Below are 17,316 nucleotides of genomic sequence, written 5' to 3' on the forward strand. Positions count from 1 at the left end.
CCTGACGGAGACATATAAACTTTCACGGAAGGTACGAGATAACGAGCTTCTTTCATCGCGCACTGACCGATTTATACTCCGCATTTTTATAGAAGGTGTGCGTCCGAGATAAATCCATAGTCACTTGTGTTTAAAATTTGAAGTCAAGGCCCGTGAAACTCTGAGGATATTTAAACGAGCAAATTTGCCCGCGAAATTTGTATACTATCAACCATAGGTGTATAAAATCGGATATGATAAAAAAACCTTTACGAAAAGTCCTAGTGTGACGTTCTCTCGAAAAATAAATTAGATATGTCATAATTTAAAAATTTTGATCTTATCGAAACTGTAATGGTACGAAATCATTTGAAATTTGTACCATTGAATCATTAATAGAAGACACATTTACTACGCCAATTTCAAGTTAATCATCTACATCGTTTACAAAATTGTAACTGTCAAGAAGTTACTCTCTTATGCATATGAAAATGCGGATGAATATTTAGAAGCTTTTGTTATAGGATTCTAATGAATGAAAAAATATAACCAACTACCTGTGTGACAAATTAACGAGATATTAGATGCATTGTTAGGATGTGCCAGTACAAGATTCAAATGACTCATCTACACCATTAATTAATTTTATTAATAAATAAATGTAGAAATAAAAAATGTTTTGCTTCGTGACTGAACACGTGGTTGCCACGTCTGCCAATCGTTTGTCGCAGATACAATATTAATATGTAACCATTAAAATCACATAAAGAAATTATAACAACGTTTATATTACAAAACATTGTACTACTATCTGTAGATTTACACAAAAGTTTGTTACACCATCGACAAGTTTTGTACTAAAAAATTCGGTATGAACAAAGTTGGCATCCTGCTGAAGAATAATAGAGTTCCCCCTCGTATTCCCCTTTGCGATGAGAGATCCTGAAATTGCTTAAGTAAGTTTTTTAGCAATAAATCCACGTCTCGCTTTATGTCATTTTAAAATCGTCGTAAACATATTGATTGGCGTCGAAAGATATATATTTCTTTTATTGTAATATTTGCACGTGCTGTCATTACGTATGCAGGACCAAAATTATTCTTGGAATCGATTTCCTTATAAATTCGAATCGTGTCGCGTAATTTACTTGGAAAATTGTAGGGGGGCTCCTATATCGAATAACCTAGTTACTTCTCCTATTCTGTCTCGGTCTCCCTTGCTGCTGGGGGTTCGACAACACTTGTGTTTGTAGGGCTTCGTGGAAGCCTTTACAGACCCTCGAAACAGTCTACTCGCAGACACGGTTCAACAAAAGTGCTCCATTGCCAGTTGTAATTATAGAGAACAACCAGTGAAAGCAAAAGTGACCGTTACGAAATGGCTGTAATCCAAGGCACTGGCAATTTCTTCATTTATGAATATAAGATACAAATTACTTTTTCTTTTTTTTTTTCAAAGCGCCATCGGCACGGGCAGATAAATATCTTTATTGTGTAATACATAGTCATTTATTTGAAAATAACGATGGAAATGGTAACTTAAGACAGAGAAATCGAAAGGGGACATTAAATTTATTATTAGGTCATTTTGCGAATACAGTAACGAAGTTGCGTCTGAAAGGAGAGAAATAAGTTCAGAAATTACTAGTGCCAATTGCCAACGCGCGACTGCTTTCCCAACTTTCAGGAGTACTGTTAATTCTCGCATCGCTAAAAATGTTCGTATCTCAAGATACGATCGAATTCGATTCCTTGAATTCAAACAATTGTTCAACCACCACCGATAGTTTCGTGATATTTCATCCAATAAACACAAGTGCCCATGTCGAGCCAGTTTTCGATGACGTAATAGCCGACGAGACGAAAGATAATGTCAACGTGTCGCACTTGAAGACGCTTACATTGCCAAAGGACTGGGACGAGCAAAAACCTAAATTAATATTTCCGAAAACGCCATCGGACGAGCGTTACAAAATGGCTGGTCTCCATTTCGAAAGAGGAATATTCATCTTCCATTTTCTCAGAAGCGTATTGTCCATCGTACAACCATACGACATCCCTTTGGGTAAAATGCAGATATTCAATGTCAAAATGTTAATAATTCAGTCTAATTTCTGTAAAAATTTCAGATTTACTCCGAGACACCATAGACAACCGTGTAACAACCTCAAAATTCATATCTCAGGTCAGTACCAATTTTGTATCACTTATTTCATTTTATATAATTCATTGTCTTGTGCCATATAATATAGTTAATAGAATTTTTCATTGTTGAAATCTATTCTCGTGTGTTCATTTTGTTGACTCATATAAAATAATACAATTGAATTAAGTATGAATATCGTAACACGCCGTAGGCTTCTGTCTGCACACATCAAGATAACTTCATTAGCAATGGAACAGAGCAGTACCTAGTATACTTGTATACCTATATAGTTATTCTCTGATTTTTCAGTTCATACATATAGAAGCAGTTTTCCTAGCCCTGGTGGGTGTATGCTGTTTGTTGGCATGTGTGATTCCTGGCACGGAACTTTGGCTTGCCTGTCGTCCAATCAGAGACGATTACAAGCCCTCGCAGCATCCTAGACTCCTGGCATTTTTCTTGTCAGTCTTCGCCTTCGTATTGGGGTACGTACAGTGAACAAACAAAGAAAAATGAAAAACGACTGGTAAAAGCACTATAAAATTAATTCAATATCACAAGAATCCATTCAATTTTCTTTAACGGTAAAACATTAATTTCAGCCTGTGCATGGTGACCATGACTGTTTGCAACGAGGCCATCGGAGTCGGTATCGAAAAGATTCCACTGGCAGTGGAAACTGCTCTTCAGGATTTCGGTGACTATCATACGGGATCTACTACGCAACTACGAAAATGCCTTACGAGGAGTCTCGATGTGGCTACTGAAGCCATATTGGCAGATCTGGACAGTGAGTCTTTTTTTGTACCTTAGCAAATATTTGACAGTTTCAAAAAAAAATATTGAAGTAAAAGAAAATATTGTTCTGGGGTTTCAACCTATACATTGAACTCGAACCGTAGTAGCATCGATCGATAATCCATTAACAGTATATAATTTTTTTAGTAATATAAAAATTAGTCCTCTTATGTATTACACAGTTCATTTCCTGCCCGAACCATATATTTACTTTTCTCCGTTTTCTTTAACACTGCTTTGACCTATATGATACAAGTCAAGTGGTACAGGCCAGTGTTTCTATGTTAAAATTTGTTTGATAGAGTTACTGCAGGACAGCGATGAAAAAGTGGAAGAGTACTGGTACACTGAAGAATATTGTGTAAGCGAGAACGAATGAGCCCTTTGCCACTATGAAAACAATGAATTATGCTGATACAAAAAGTCGCAGCATATTTCCTAAACAAAAATATAAAAATGCTAATCTAGTGAACAGACAGCGCCTTGAACTTCCGGTCATGTATACTTTAATACTATTTGTACGGGTGGTGGGTCGCTCGCGTGGAGTTTGTTTGCAATTCTATTACAAGAGAGGATGCGTGCCAGGATTGCGAAGCATCTCCCGAGCATTCTTTCCCATAGATTTATGCCTATATACGGGAATGTTTGTTTAGCATGTTCGGTAGTATAACTATAGCTGTATAGCCTCGTCTTTCAGGTTAATAATTTTTGACACTTCCTGCAAATACGAAGAGTCCACGAAAAAAGCCCTTTTGGATTCTTTCCAGGATTGAAGACTAACGGACAGATTTTAGCCGGAACCTTGCGTAGCCCGGAAAGTTGGCTCAGTAAAGGGTAGTGGATAGAATGTATAACGTGTATACTTACGAAGCAGGTTGGATTTCCAAAAAATATTTTAAAAAAGCAACCCTTTATCTCCCGTACAAGAAGACTCGCTTTCGTTCACTTGACCTCGCTACCATTACGCACCGAGTGAATATTACGTAGCTATTGTATAATATACATATTTGTCACCCTCATACTCTGAGAAGCATATCCACACCACAGGTATACATACGACGAAGCTTTAGTGGACGACCTAATGCACGTCATCCGTGACTCCGTATCCATTGACTAAACAGACCCTAAGCGTTTACGAGCGGCCATATTACTATACCCATCACGGAAGTTCATACGAACCAAAGACACATAGCTGACTAATGAATACTATCAGGGTCTAGCATGCAGGCATAATGTACCACAGTACGGATGTTAATAACCGGTGTGTATTAGGATTGGTACCAGGATGCGAGATGGATACAGGTTGGGTTAGAGGTTAGGTTAGTGCTGAACTATTTGTACGTATAAGAGCCCCAGGCGTCTCTGTGGAACAACGCGCCAATATTTGATTTACCGCCACTTTGTTTCCAAATTTTGTATATAACCAATAGCTATATAGCTATAGATAATTTCAGATAACTCGAAATGCACGTTGCTTTTAAAAAATTCTTATAGGAGTTTCGAAAGCGATCGTCTGATATACCAAAGTTCAAATTCCATATTGACACGTAGTAAGGCTTATACGACGTCCTGGCAAATTCTAATGGCAAACCACTGCTTCGATAAATGGTTAATTAATTGGCTTGGCGAATTGATCCAGTCAGAAGCAAATTGCTCAGGCACGAGAATCGAACGAGAATAGAGGCTCACTCTGTAGAGCCTCATTACGTGTAGGTAACTGTGCTTAAATTATACGCTCGCTGTGCATCGCTACTGGTTGAAATCCCTATCAGATTCTGATAACTAGGGACGCTAGTGGCTGAATAAATGATTGCAAATTCGAATCGACGTAATGAGATTTACAATGTCTAGTTTCAGGCTGATTTTGGATATATCACTAACGCGTATTCAAATCATTATGAGTGCGAGGAGATACGGTGTTCTTAGGTCGTATAGGATCTTATTGTATTTATCTGTATAAATTGACTTCTTGTCTATGAAGATTTAAAGTTTTCTCTCTTTTCTTTTCAGATGTCGAAGAACTACTTGGTAAACCTGTTCAGGTAGAGCTCTCTACCGAAACGGGACTTGATGTTGCTTTGGATGCACTTTTAGATGTTGCCAATGGTAAGATAGCATCTATATTTATTCGCGGTACTCTATGAAATGCATATATAATGTAATCTCCATTGATAACGACTCGAGAGTCAAACAGCACCGAAAGCGGGACCATGAACCTGTTCATCTAATTCAATGAGATGGCATTCGAATAGAAATTTACATGTTCGAGGCAACTCGGCTCACATGCGCAACGCGGGAAATATGAATTTATTGAAACGCATTATTAGCATTCAAACGGTAGGTACCTATCTATTCTCATATCAATTTTACCCGTTCAATTTAGCATAGCCAGTGTTCTAACTTGTTCGATCGATCTGACATGACTAACGGAGTGTCTTCATGATTTATTAGTGTGTCAAATGGATTTGAAACTTCTTGAAAAACGATCACTGCAATTTCGTTGCACTTTTAATGGATATAATCAGCACTTTTCGTTATCGACTTTCAATAACATTCCCATACTGAGGACATAGAGTATATTAATCAAGATTCCATCTATGCATGGCATTAAATCATTTTTCAATTCTTTCTTCCTGTATCTGAAGTAGATTTAGTAAATTGTACATACAATCCATATGTACTAAAGTTACGTACCGAAAGCTGTAGTAAGCCTAAGTAAGTAAAGCCTTTCCTTCGTCTTTTCAACTATTAACGACCAGTGTAACGCCCTTATATCGAATCAATAGCGAACATAGGAATTTCAGTTTAAAATTAGCCCAATTAGGAGTACCGTAAGTACTAGTGAGGTTACTTTGTCGTACTGCTATTTCCTCGGAAGTAAATTCACTAAAGTAACCAATTGAAAAATACTTGAAACCGGAAGAAACCGACGTAGATTTCCGTCTGCTGGTTGGTAAGTATTACTTCTTAGATTTCACTGGCGTTTCGTTCCGACTAGCTAGACGACTAAGAGTATAAAAATATTTTGCCCTCCGAGGTCTCAAGCAATGAAAGGACTGTCTGAGGTAGGAAAAGCGACGCTGACGTCCTTGACAGTAAAGCTTCGAGATTTAGCACTTGGAAAAGTTCATCTCCACCGTAAAAACGGCTCATGTCTAAATAGAGAAGTGTAAGTTAATTGCGGGTAAAAGTCACTCGGCAGTTCTAGGGTTGGTAAGTTCAGTATACTTAGTCGTATAAATCGAGTAGGTCTTGTGAACTCTCCTGTTAAGTGACCCCCGTCGCAGTATCACTTAGTCACAGGACAGAGTTACTAACTGAATATTAACTGAATTAGTACACAGCAACCTGATAGCAGCTCTATCTTGTGTCCGGACAACCCTCTACGCTCGACTGTCCCTTCGCTTCAGTTCTTGCTTCACTGATGGAGTCTGTTTAAAGCTTATTTCCTTAATAGCTGAATCGATCAGTGCAATAGTCTGTCATTTGTAGTTTAGATAGCGGCTGATGGAAACGCATGATAAATGGAGCGAAGTGGTACGTTAGCAATAGAGAATGGAGACTCGTGTCGATATTCGCCAGATAGCACGTCGGTAGACGAAGTTGTTGGAAACTTTCGCCAACGTTACCTACTCGGAGTTGACAAGATGTAAGGAAGTGGCGACGGGCTTGGTAAATGGCACACGAACAACTCCTGGAGTCGTACTCTGAGAAGGGAGGAATGCTCAACACTAAGAAATCTGTTCTCGCAAACTGGCCGAGAAACTTCTTAGAAAAGTTTAATCATGCTGGGAATAAGCGTGTTCGTAATAGATATGGTCGGGTGGTTCCGTCGGCTTTATTTTCAGAGGCCATCTAGTAATGGCTTGCAGTATAAAAGAGTCACCTCGATCTGGAACTGATATTACAGCTTTGCTGTAGCACATATTTTCCTTTTACAATAAATTTTGGCCTATCTGCTTAAACAGTAAGTGCGACCTAATATTCCGTTCAAACTGTACACAACCTCAATAGGTATCTACCTAGTAGCGCTTAACTTTTCACCGGCAATTGAGACAAGTTGAACACTGTAATTTTATGCAGTTCAAAGTTGTTTCATTTTATGCTAATTGTCAGACAGATAATTAATTCTTGAAAATTCTTATTATTCATAATTATAAGTACTAAAAGCCAGCAACTTATATTTGATCCACGTGAAAAAAAAAATTTGAGATCTAGGGGACTCTTTCACATTGAAATTCATAGACAAAATTGAACTTTTGAAATATATTTAACGTAGGAGTGGATCATAATTTGTCATAGAGATTTGTGATGTGTCTATTTATAGATTAAAAGTTAGCGCGAAGGCCAATCAGTCTTTTACTGAAAATTGAGTCGCATGTTTTGTAGGGACCCAGGAACTCTCATTGAGGGCTGAAGCCCTGCTAAAGGAGGGCGAACGAGCTCGCGAATTAGGGGAGGAATTGAGTCGTGAGGCGAATGAGCTACGTCGCCAGCTGGAAGCGGCTGCGAGGAATTGTCCAGCCCCGGATCGTCCCCTCTGCGCCATTCTCAACCCATCAGGACTTCACCTGGCCCTCCAGTTAGACCGGGTGAATAAGCCGGAGACAATTATTTAACCCCTTTTAATCCCTTATTAAGATCAAGAGGTCCATTCACACTATTTTCCATCTTTTAGATTTACACTATCTATTTTCATGTACGAACCTCAAACGAGAAGGATCTTACAAAAAAAAAAAAAAAAAACAGGAAACGACACTTGTTTTCCGTTAGGCAACGAACGAATGTCGCTCACCGGATTTCCGGTTGCGTTTCCGACTACAGACCGAAGGGACTGCGACCAACGTTTCCGACGGGAAGGAACGCAAATCGCAAAAGTCAATTTCCTGAGTTTGCCTATAGGCTTTTTCTTTTTTCCTAATATTTTAATATCTCTTTTATTTTGGCCAGTTTTTTTCTTTCGACGTACCAGACCGAGTTTTAAATAGTTACGGGTACTTGGTCGGTTTTCCTTCGTTTTATTTGATCGAATCTAACGGTCATATAAAAGTTCAGGTCGCGTAAGGAAGAAATAGGGTGTCTAGATAGACGAACTGAAGTGGACAAAAAAGACAAAAGTTTATTATACCCGCGATTCGATAGAATGAGAGAGAATGAAATTAGACGAAGAGCAGCGATAACTTTTCAAGGACTCTTTCATGTAGTCCTTTCTCTTACTGCACCCTCGTCTTCGAGCAAGTACCATTTCTCCCTAATTCATCCTCTCTATCACAGACTGAAACTTACAGGTTTGACCTCCTTCTCTCCTAATTGGTCCCAGGAAATAAATCACGACACCCGTAAAGTTCTTGGAGTCTTTTTTACCTTGCGCATCCTTCCCGATGAGTTCATTCCGCTTCGAAGACCAACCAAAGAATGCGCGGAGTTCACGACCCGATTAACCTCACGATTCCATCTGTGATCGATGAAAAATATTCGACTTGAAAAATGGCAAGAATGGAACCCGTAAGTCGGCTCAACAATTTATAGAATTTTCAAAATCTTCTTGGAAAGTCGGATTGAATGAATAATCACATTCGTGTACCAGGCACTCGGTATAGCTCGTACCAAATTTTGCACAGAATTTCAAACAACACTGGGCTCAACGACGACATAAATTGGACGCTCAAATATTTACTTAGGCGGGGATCAGGGTCTGAACATTACGTACTAAGCAGGGACAGGCAGCCGAATGAGAAGGAAATTCAGAGGACGTACATAGCGTAGTGGGGAAGACGGAATATAAAATCTGTAGTGGATTAATATAGATCTAGATAGGTGTGAATGGTCAAGATAAATGAAATGCACTGATTGCCTGGCTCTTCTATTCTGCTTACCCTTTATATTCCATTGAAATCCATTCAATTTGCCACGTGTTATGAAACCTTCGATCTATCGTGAAAATTCAAAAAGGATTCTGTGCACGAACAGCGCCATCTTTGAATATGCTCATTGGCCGCCGTCGTCCCAGTGAATAAATTGAATCTTGAAAAGCTATAAAAGTCCTACAAGACTCCTGTGAAAGAAGATTCAGCCCTTTACTTAGCTGAATACATTTTGTTCAGGATATTAATACTTTTCTTAAACAATTCGATTCAGATTATCATCTGTAATTTCACACGACTCTCACGTTAGGACTGTTACGAAACAAATAATTGATGAACGTTGAAGTCTTCTTCATTTAAAATTATTCGAGATTACTCTTATAAAGTTCGTTCATAGGTATTGCAGATATTTGGATGGTGGAAAAAAAAATGTTTCATTTTTTGTTAAACACATATAGTGGATCGACGGTACAATCTTAAATAGGAATAAAAGGTCAAAAAATTCTACGTAAAAAATTACATGGAATGAGAAATTTTTTAGTTGGGTTTCTCTTTATGTTTCAATTTTTCATTGGACAAATGTGAATTTAAATGAAATTAATGAGTTTGGAGGAAAAGTGGTCTTAAATTCATTCAATTTATTTATTTTCACCAATTTAGCAGAATAGAAGTCCCTTATAATCCTTATATAATACCCCGATACCCCGATAATATTAGTAATACTTTTCATCTACTTACGCACTTTATATTGAAACCTTAGAATTATTACAATTTCTAAATTTCATTATACAAAGTGCTCTTCGAAATCAAACTGGAGTGATCGCGTGAGTTATATTTTTAATAAGATTTCAAACAAAAATCTTTCAAAACTTTCATGTTGTTGTCGAAGGTATATCTGCTCGGATTAAAAATTTTACACAAATTTACTGTGAAAATGTAAATTCTATATAAATAATATTTCCAAATAAAAGTTTAATCCATAAATGAGTTCATTAAAACTTTTTAAAGGGAACTCATTTGTATAGAATCTACATTTTCATAATGTAAAACTTTAAATATGATCAGAAATAATCAGATAGAAACAAACGTTGGATTTTATTATACATATACAATTTGTTTTGCTGCACGAAGAAGTTATTTTCGTTCATGGAAGTATATAGATATATCCATACCTTTGAAGTCATTGCTACCTAACTTGCTATTGGATATATACAGCGCGTCTCAAAAGTCATGCACTTCCAGAGTATGGCCGTGTTCAGCGAGCATCAAAGATCACGAAAATAATCTTGTTCTTGTCGGAAAGTTATTCGTTTTCAAATGAGAGAAGCTCAGAGTTTACCAATTAGAAGGAGACACCAACGGAAATAGTACGCACCTAAAACTTCGAGTCTCCGTCACTTGATGTTATTTTTTGACGACATCGACCAGGCTGCACATGCTATAGACAGATCACGCGAATATCAATTGCTCCATGGTCCGAGCGCATTTGTTGAAAAATCACCGATATTGGCGGAACAACTTAGCTTCGCGAAGCAGCTTTACACAGAACCCGCGATTTGCATTTGTTCTGAACGACGCGTTTAGGCGGATGAAAACTCGTACGTAGATACATACTGCCGTAACCCGTACTGCCTAAAACGTATTGGAATGTTATTTTAATTATAGAGAAACAGGTTGTTATAGATCGAGAGAGAAAGAGAGAGGAATGATATTAAATAAAATAAGTAAATTGATTAAAATGGAAATGGGACAAGATGCAAAGCATAGGAGTATCTTTTTATTATTAATTATCTTTATTAAAATGTTTAAACGCTAAAAACAAACTGGGAAAGAAAAGCTCTAACATAAAGCTAAAGATCTCGTTAAATTTTCAGCTCCTTAGGGATGATCGTCTACTTCGGCTGCGCGGAACTGGACGAGAAAATCTCACTGAAGCTGGTCGACAAGCTCGTGGAGAATATCTCTACGTACCTCACCACGTCGCCAGAGCGACATTGGACGCTCGCAATCGTAAGCCATCTCCATGAGAAATTAAACAATAAAGATATATCCATATCTGAAAGAGCTTTAGAATTTAAGGTTCTAGAATGATCGTCACAGATTTTGCATTTCGGTGACTTTTGAACCACACGATACTTTGAATTTTCCTTAACTTCCATAAATCAGACAGTTGAGTGAGATTAATAGGCAATGTATTTCGCGGAAGCACACGTTTGTGGCTGGTAGCAGTTGGGTTGAGAGGAATAGGGTGAGAAACCTGCCCTCTTGCAGAACATTCAAATTCGATGTCCAAGGAGTGGAAACCTTGAGAATATATATTTCCGAGGGAAGATTTGTTACGCCGGCATCACGTCCCGACACATATCAAGTCAATACGAAATGGGTTACAATCAAGTACAGTTGATAACTTTGATCGATAACTGAAGCGAGCGAATCAAACATAACATCGGCTAATTTTTAAATAGTTCAACGAGACACACTAAAACTGAAAGCACGGGATATTTTTTTAACTAAAATGCAATGGCCAAAAAAAATGAGCAAACCTTAAATTTATACCTTACTTAATGTATGCAATCATCTAAAAAAAGTCTATATACTTTTATATCTGCTCAGTAAAGAAAGATAAATTTTAACTTTTTTAGGACGAATTTTTACTTGACTTGGATGTAACGTGTACATCGTTAAGTTTACTTCTGTCATTAATTAAAAATGTCCTATAATATCGATAAACGATGAGGGAATGCCAAGCTGTACGACGGGCACTGTTTTCCACGTTAACTTTTATCGTAAACTTTCTACAAGAAATTAATGAAAAGTTCTCTCCGTATATGCATCAGTGTTCAATTATACCATAAGCAAAGAATGAAGAAGAGGACAAAGACAAGACAAGATGATACATGGAAGATAAGAAAAATGTTGAGCTCGTTATCTCTTTCTAAAATAGGTCAGCGGGTACGAACGTTAAGATTCACAGAGTCTTGCCAAGCCAAGAGCGAACCTAGTAGTTTTAGAGCTTCAGAGTTCAATGAGTCGATATTAATTTTCTGACAATTGCGAGCATTCCGTTTCTCAGCCATTTTGTGACTCGACCCTCGCAATCCCAGCTTCCCTGGCATAATAGTAATAGTCTTCATCATTTTTTGCTCGTCTGCCGGCCATGTTGCGCTTCGTGGAGTTTTGTTTCTTGTTAGCTCTCACAAGATGGTCCTTGACGCGCATCGTAAGAGAACGGAATGAGTTACTAGCAGCTTCGCTGGGGAGATGGATAATCTGTACAGCATAATAAGGGTAGTGCAAGAAAATTTAGAAAAAAAAATTGCCGCGCCATTTATGCACGATTAAAATGTGCCTGTTGATGATAAACGAGTAGCTGCTAGACGAGGACTTTTTCTTGTCCGTAATGTTGAGACGTGGAACGTCTCATCATCCCTTCTATATGGAAAAATATTTAGAGATGTGCTCTGCTCATGTCAGAATCGCTCAAATGTCCATCCTGACTCTGGACCTCGTTGTGATTGATGCGATGGATGTCCCATGTTGACAAGGTGTCCTGTCGCGTTCTGTATTCCCCTCTACTTTTCTGAACGAACCCCATACAGCCCACCCGCAGTCAGTGAGTCGTCTAGGAAGGGTGGTACCACCACGAGCATCACGGCTAATGTGAAATCCATATCGTGTTTTACTATTTGAGGAGAAAAAAAAATCACATTGACAAATCGACGTGAAGCTTTTGCCCGACAAGCCAAAGTGTATGATAAGTACCTACGTGAGAGTCGAGTCTCTTTTTTTATGAAACTCTTCTCCACGGTGATTCTGTACGAATCCTCACGTGGTCTCGAAACTTTTCAATGGATATCCAAATGCTTCAGCAGGCCGGTGAAGTATTTTTTTCTTTTTCCTAGAAATTCGTCAGGAGATCAACGCTGTGCGTGCCAAAATAATCGATGAAGCTAAGCATATGGAATCCAGCAATACTGAACTGGCAAAGCAGCTTAAATCAGCCCGAAAGATAGCAAATTACGTGATACCTTATATCAATATATTTGAAGAACACAGATGGTTCGTCGGATTAGGTATGTCCAATTAGATGTACATAATTATATGTGTACAACTTGCGGGTATTAATAATTTAAAATTTGGTTATGGAACCTGTATAGTATGCAAGTACACACGAATCGTACATATGCATAATCAAGTAGCCTCTAGAGAAAAGCCTAACGGCGTAAACTGGCGTATGTACCTTTTAGGATAAAGTTCAAAACCGAATAAAAGTTCGGGGCTCAAATTGCATTCAAAGTTCGGTCCAATTTAGTGGCATAGCCCGGGGTCTACGGGTGACAAAGGGAAGCCGTGGGTAATAGGATACAAACGCCTAACCTCTCGTATACTATATATGTATAATTGTATAGCTTATCTACACGTGGAAGGATCGATGAGGGCAAGGCAAGAACGCAAAATTCTTTCTTTTTCATTTTCTCAGGTACCATCCTCTGTGTCTTCTTTGTCTGGTCTCTCCTGGTTGGGGCATTGTGCTGCCGCTGCGGAACACCCGAGGGAAAAGTTCGGGCGACACTATTGTGGTAAGGTGATCGATCAAGCACGAGCCATTCCATGAATCAACAATGCTTCGTTTTAGCGGAGTGCTAACGAGCTGTGTCGTTTCCATCGTCGTGTGGGTGGTCTTCCTCACAGGCCTCGCCGTATCCAGCCAGACAGAGATGCTGGTCTGTCGACCGCTTCACGATCCAGAATTTCGTGCATTAGAGGCCATCCTGGAAACTGAAGCCTTTCTTGGAAAGCCACTAAGTATCCCTTTGAAGGATCTATTCAAGTAAGTAGTGCTAAATTAGCAAGCCTACTTGCCAATAATCCTCTTTCATGTGACTGAAACGCTCATTGGAGAGGCATAGTAATTAGGAAGTAAATGCTTACAAATATGTATATCATCACAAGCCTGGTACGTGCCAGTCACAGCTACTTATCTTATCATGAGTTTAGTTAAGCTACAGGGATAAGACGAAAAGTTTGTATCAATGATAAAAATTTCCCGAACTGTAGTAAGTGTCAGCAGAATGAAGCAGCTTATCCGGCGTTCCAATTGGGAAGTTCTTTGAAGTTGGAACAGCTGACGGCTCATTGGACATGGTCAGGATTGTCCAAAGCTCTTCAAAGAGTTAGGGTAGACCTCAAGGGACTGCGAATTCTCACGCCCAACTTGCAGCAGCGTTTGCAGAGTCTCCTTTACGCCTGCGGACCAAATCTTACCGAGCATAGAATTATGGTATGATATGGGAACATTAATGAAAATGTAGAGAATGCTTATTTCAGATACTTAAAAATATCTTGGTGGCTTTTTCCGCGTTACTTCAATAGAGGATATCGTCTTATCCGTCTTATCCGTCTTATCGTCGATATCCTCATTCTTATCGTCTTATCGCACGTAAGGAAGCGTCGTGTCATTAGCGATAAGGGTCTGTCACCCTTAGTAACCGAATGACAATCTCATTTTCTCTCGTCCACCTTCCATCGTCGACCCACTCTGTGACTTCAATAACATTTCCGCTATTGGCACAAGTCGAAAGAAACGTAGAGGAAAGGAAAAAGAGTAAAGAAGGAAAGGAAACCTCGAAGAGTACTGGACGGATCTATAGGGTCCACAGGATCTATAGGATGTATAACTCCTGATCCACATCGGTTTTACCAGGAATTTAAGGATTAGGAGAGACACTTCTCGACAAAGGGATTAAGGTCTGTCGTAACCTTGCGATGTCCACAGATTCAAGGACCAATTCTGAACAGGGACCTAAGTGCTCTGTCCGACCAGGTGGTAAACGTAGCACGGCAGCTGAAGGATCAAAGAACTGCGAGAGACTTGGAGATTATCGCCTCTTCCATGAGAAATCTTCTGCTGCGGCAAGTTAAGCCGTTAATGAAAATGCAGGATGAGCTTGTTTATCAACTCGCTGGCTTGGAATTGCAATTGCTGCCTCTGCAGAGACAAGTCAATCAGTCGATCTCGCATCTCAAAACGATTCAGTACTACATTGATAATCGAGGTGAAATCATTGCTCAGTTGGTACGTCCAATTACCTCCTATATTCTATTGATTTCTATGCGAAATTTGTTTAACACTTTATAATGAAAAGTTCGTTTTTGATTCATAGAATACAAAATTATATATAGAGAGGTTAAGCACTTATCTAGACCAATGGCGCAGTCACGTACTCGCAGAAATGGGATCCGGAGTAGCGAGATGTCGACCTCTATGGGACATTCTTCACGGCCTGAGGTTGCTACTCTGTCAGCACGTGTTAGGCCCTATGGTACGTATTAAGTTATTTACAGTGACATGCGATGTTTATTTTTGAGAGAAAGAAAAAAAGATATAAACAGTGTGTTGAAACCACGTTCGCCTTACCATATTCTCATGGGAATATACATTTTAGAATGGGTTTTGGTTCGCCACACTTTTGTGCGCCATCGTCATGATACTCAGTACCCCTACGGCTCATTGCTTGGCTCTGGTGTACAGAAAACAGTTTCCCGACAAGGAAACTGCCCTCCTACCCTCAAGAACGTTAGTACCTTTTATTCCCATAGTACACTATAATTGCATAGTCCTCGCTTCGTGCAATGTTGCAATTTTATTTTCGATATTTCTAGCGAGAGCCCCGACACCGTTGTTATAGATCGGGAAACTTGGCGCACCCCGGAGTAAGTATATAACCTATCTCGTTATTTAAAATATTCTAGTGCATGTCGTAATCGCGCGGAAACATCCACTTTCAGTCCACCACCACCTCAGGATGGCTGGTGATGCAAGAGAAACGAGGGCCAAAGTAATGGCATACAAAAGTAACAGACCTTTTCGAATAAATAAAAGACTGCTAAGGCGATGAAAGTGTTTTTTATCCCACAGAATAGTGAACCAGTTTGGACGTCTTGAGTTTCGTCTCATCCTTCTAGCACATTTCGCGCAACCTTTCAACGTCTTTAGTCTAATTCACAACATGGAGACGAATGCAGCTGCACTAGCTTCCCCCATAGTATTATTGGCAATGCAACGATACGTCCCGACGAGACGCTTTTCCATACGAACCAACTGCATCCAGGATGTTTTCATCAAGGGTTCCGGACCATCGTTTGTGCTCACAACGCCTTCGTGTTCCTTACCTGCATAAAGTGAAAGTAAAATATACGAGATTACTATCTATATTTTTTTCTCTTATTTGGAATGCAACGGACTATTCAAATGGCGCACTTGGTAATTTTAATACCATGTCCCCGAGGGTTGAATCAAATTCCCAAGAAATGTCTGGTACGGGGAATCCTTTGACTTCACAGTTTAACGCCACTCTTTGTCCGGTAGTCGAGACAACGTCTCTGGGTCCAGTTAGTATCCAAGGCCGAGTTGGACATGGTCCCAAATGCTGAAGCTTGAGGGATGAATTCTTGAGCCTCATAGCATGTTCGTGAAGGGCGCAGGGAGTTGGATAAGTCTCATTGTTACTCCCGCAGGCCGGACTCTGCTCCATGCAGACGCAAACTGCTTCTGCTTCATCCTACACATCTTTTTTAGTTAGTTGAGAATCGACTTGCACACGGCAGTAACTTCTATATAGATAAAGTCGGTCTGATTGTTTGATTGCATGCCGGTTACTGTCCAACCCACACCGTGAGAAACGAAGTGACGAGATCACGGGTCAGCGACACCATCCGTCTCAACGATTCGTTACAACTTATTGCACGAGTGTGGGAGTTCATTATTGCGGTAAATAAATGAAGCAATTTTGTAGTCTGCCAAATTGAACTGCCAAAACAGTGCTGATACCTAAGATTTATATTTATCAAGCTTAAAGAACCAGCAGAATTTTCACAGAATTTTCGATGAGATCATTCTGTGTAAGGTATCAGACAAAAAATATTAAGTAAAACAATGTTGCTGACATTTAAAATATTTAAAAAGATGTACTACTGTAAATACCTTTGATACTATAAGCTACACCAAGCAATCAGATTAATCCTTCTCAAAAGTTTGACTGATTACCATACCTCTTCGTGAAGATCAGAACGTAATTGGCAGAGATAATTTCTCGCACAGAATCCTTCGTTACGACTCTTGGGAAGCAATTCGGGAATACTGGCATTCCAGCAGCTATCCCCATCGAGCCTGGCGCATATACCAGCAGCACAACATTCACAAGAATCAGGAACAGAACCAAGAAGGCATTTACTAGGGTCGTCGGGGCATCTGAAGTTATGTCAAAGAAATTTAAAAAATGATAATTCGTTTTGTTTTACTTTAATAGTACTTTTGCCCACCTGTAATCTGCACACTCATTACAACCCTCGATCTGCACTTTCGTGGTTACGTTCTGTACGACATTTTCTTCCACAAGACATTTCACTTGCTGTCTGTTAGTAATGCTCAATAATAGTATCAGGAACACTCCCCTACGAGTCATTTCACCGACTGAGAATAGCCAAGCGCGACACGTCCAACCCACGAAGATGGACAAGGGAAGCAGG

At 39.3% G+C, this 17,316-nt stretch overlaps 2 protein-coding genes across 4 annotated transcripts; one reads left to right on the top strand and one right to left on the bottom strand.

The window, feature by feature from the left end:
* Window positions 1–1,240: 1,240 nt before the first annotated feature.
* On the top strand, window positions 1,241–15,847 carry LOC107268174 (prominin-1-A). 3 transcript variants are annotated; one of them, XM_015741000.2, is made up of 18 exons: window positions 1,241–1,373; window positions 1,667–2,044; window positions 2,109–2,164; window positions 2,435–2,610; window positions 2,728–2,915; window positions 4,934–5,029; window positions 7,313–7,515; window positions 10,662–10,797; window positions 12,690–12,860; window positions 13,268–13,367; window positions 13,424–13,618; window positions 13,846–14,068; window positions 14,564–14,863; window positions 14,952–15,110; window positions 15,234–15,364; window positions 15,451–15,501; window positions 15,577–15,626; window positions 15,707–15,847. In XM_015741000.2, exons 1-17 carry the CDS (start codon window positions 1,358–1,360, stop codon window positions 15,602–15,604), a joined length of 2,607 nt encoding a protein of 868 aa, XP_015596486.1. In that variant the 5' UTR covers window positions 1,241–1,357; the 3' UTR covers window positions 15,605–15,626; window positions 15,707–15,847. The 3 variants fall into 3 exon arrangements, with proteins under 3 accessions (XP_015596486.1, XP_015596409.1, XP_015596327.1); XM_015740923.2 differs by having other exon boundaries at window positions 15,577–15,642; window positions 15,707–15,844; XM_015740841.2 differs by having other exon boundaries at window positions 15,577–15,716.
* LOC107266976 (insulin-like growth factor-binding protein-related protein 1) lies at window positions 15,756–17,274 on the bottom strand. Its single transcript, XM_015738125.2, has 4 exons — window positions 17,110–17,274; window positions 16,840–17,038; window positions 16,049–16,349; window positions 15,756–15,960 (listed from the first exon to the last, which is right to left on the bottom strand). The coding sequence occupies exons 1-4, from the start codon at window positions 17,250–17,252 to the stop codon at window positions 15,791–15,793; spliced, it is 813 nt and encodes a 270-aa protein (XP_015593611.1). The 5' UTR covers window positions 17,253–17,274; the 3' UTR covers window positions 15,756–15,790.
* Between the last annotated feature and the right edge of the window lie 42 nt (window positions 17,275–17,316).

This window comes from Cephus cinctus, unplaced genomic scaffold (assembly GCF_000341935.2).
Source record: "Cephus cinctus unplaced genomic scaffold, Ccin1 Ccin1_scaffold0007, whole genome shotgun sequence".
In the NCBI taxonomy this organism is placed as follows: domain Eukaryota; kingdom Metazoa; phylum Arthropoda; class Insecta; order Hymenoptera; family Cephidae; genus Cephus; species Cephus cinctus.

What these genes read in the sequence shown, in the direction of transcription:
- LOC107268174 (XM_015741000.2), top strand. An exon ending in GTGAAATCATTGCTCAGTTG is followed by an intron (nt 14,864 to 14,951) that starts GTACGTCCAATT and finishes TTTGATTCATAG; the next exon opens with AATACAAAATTATATATAGA. An exon ending in GAAACTTGGCGCACCCCGGA is followed by an intron (nt 15,502 to 15,576) that starts GTAAGTATATAA and finishes ATCCACTTTCAG; the next exon opens with TCCACCACCACCTCAGGATG.
- LOC107266976 (XM_015738125.2), bottom strand. Translation starts at nt 17,252, where the DNA reads ATGACTCGTAGGGGAGTGTTCCTGATACTATTATTGAGCATTACTAAC. An exon ending in AATGAGTGTGCAGATTACAG is followed by an intron (nt 17,039 to 17,109) that starts GTGGGCAAAAGT and finishes ACATAACTTCAG; the next exon opens with ATGCCCCGACGACCCTAGTA. An exon ending in GTTCTGATCTTCACGAAGAG is followed by an intron (nt 16,350 to 16,839) that starts GTATGGTAATCA and finishes AAAGATGTGTAG; the next exon opens with GATGAAGCAGAAGCAGTTTG.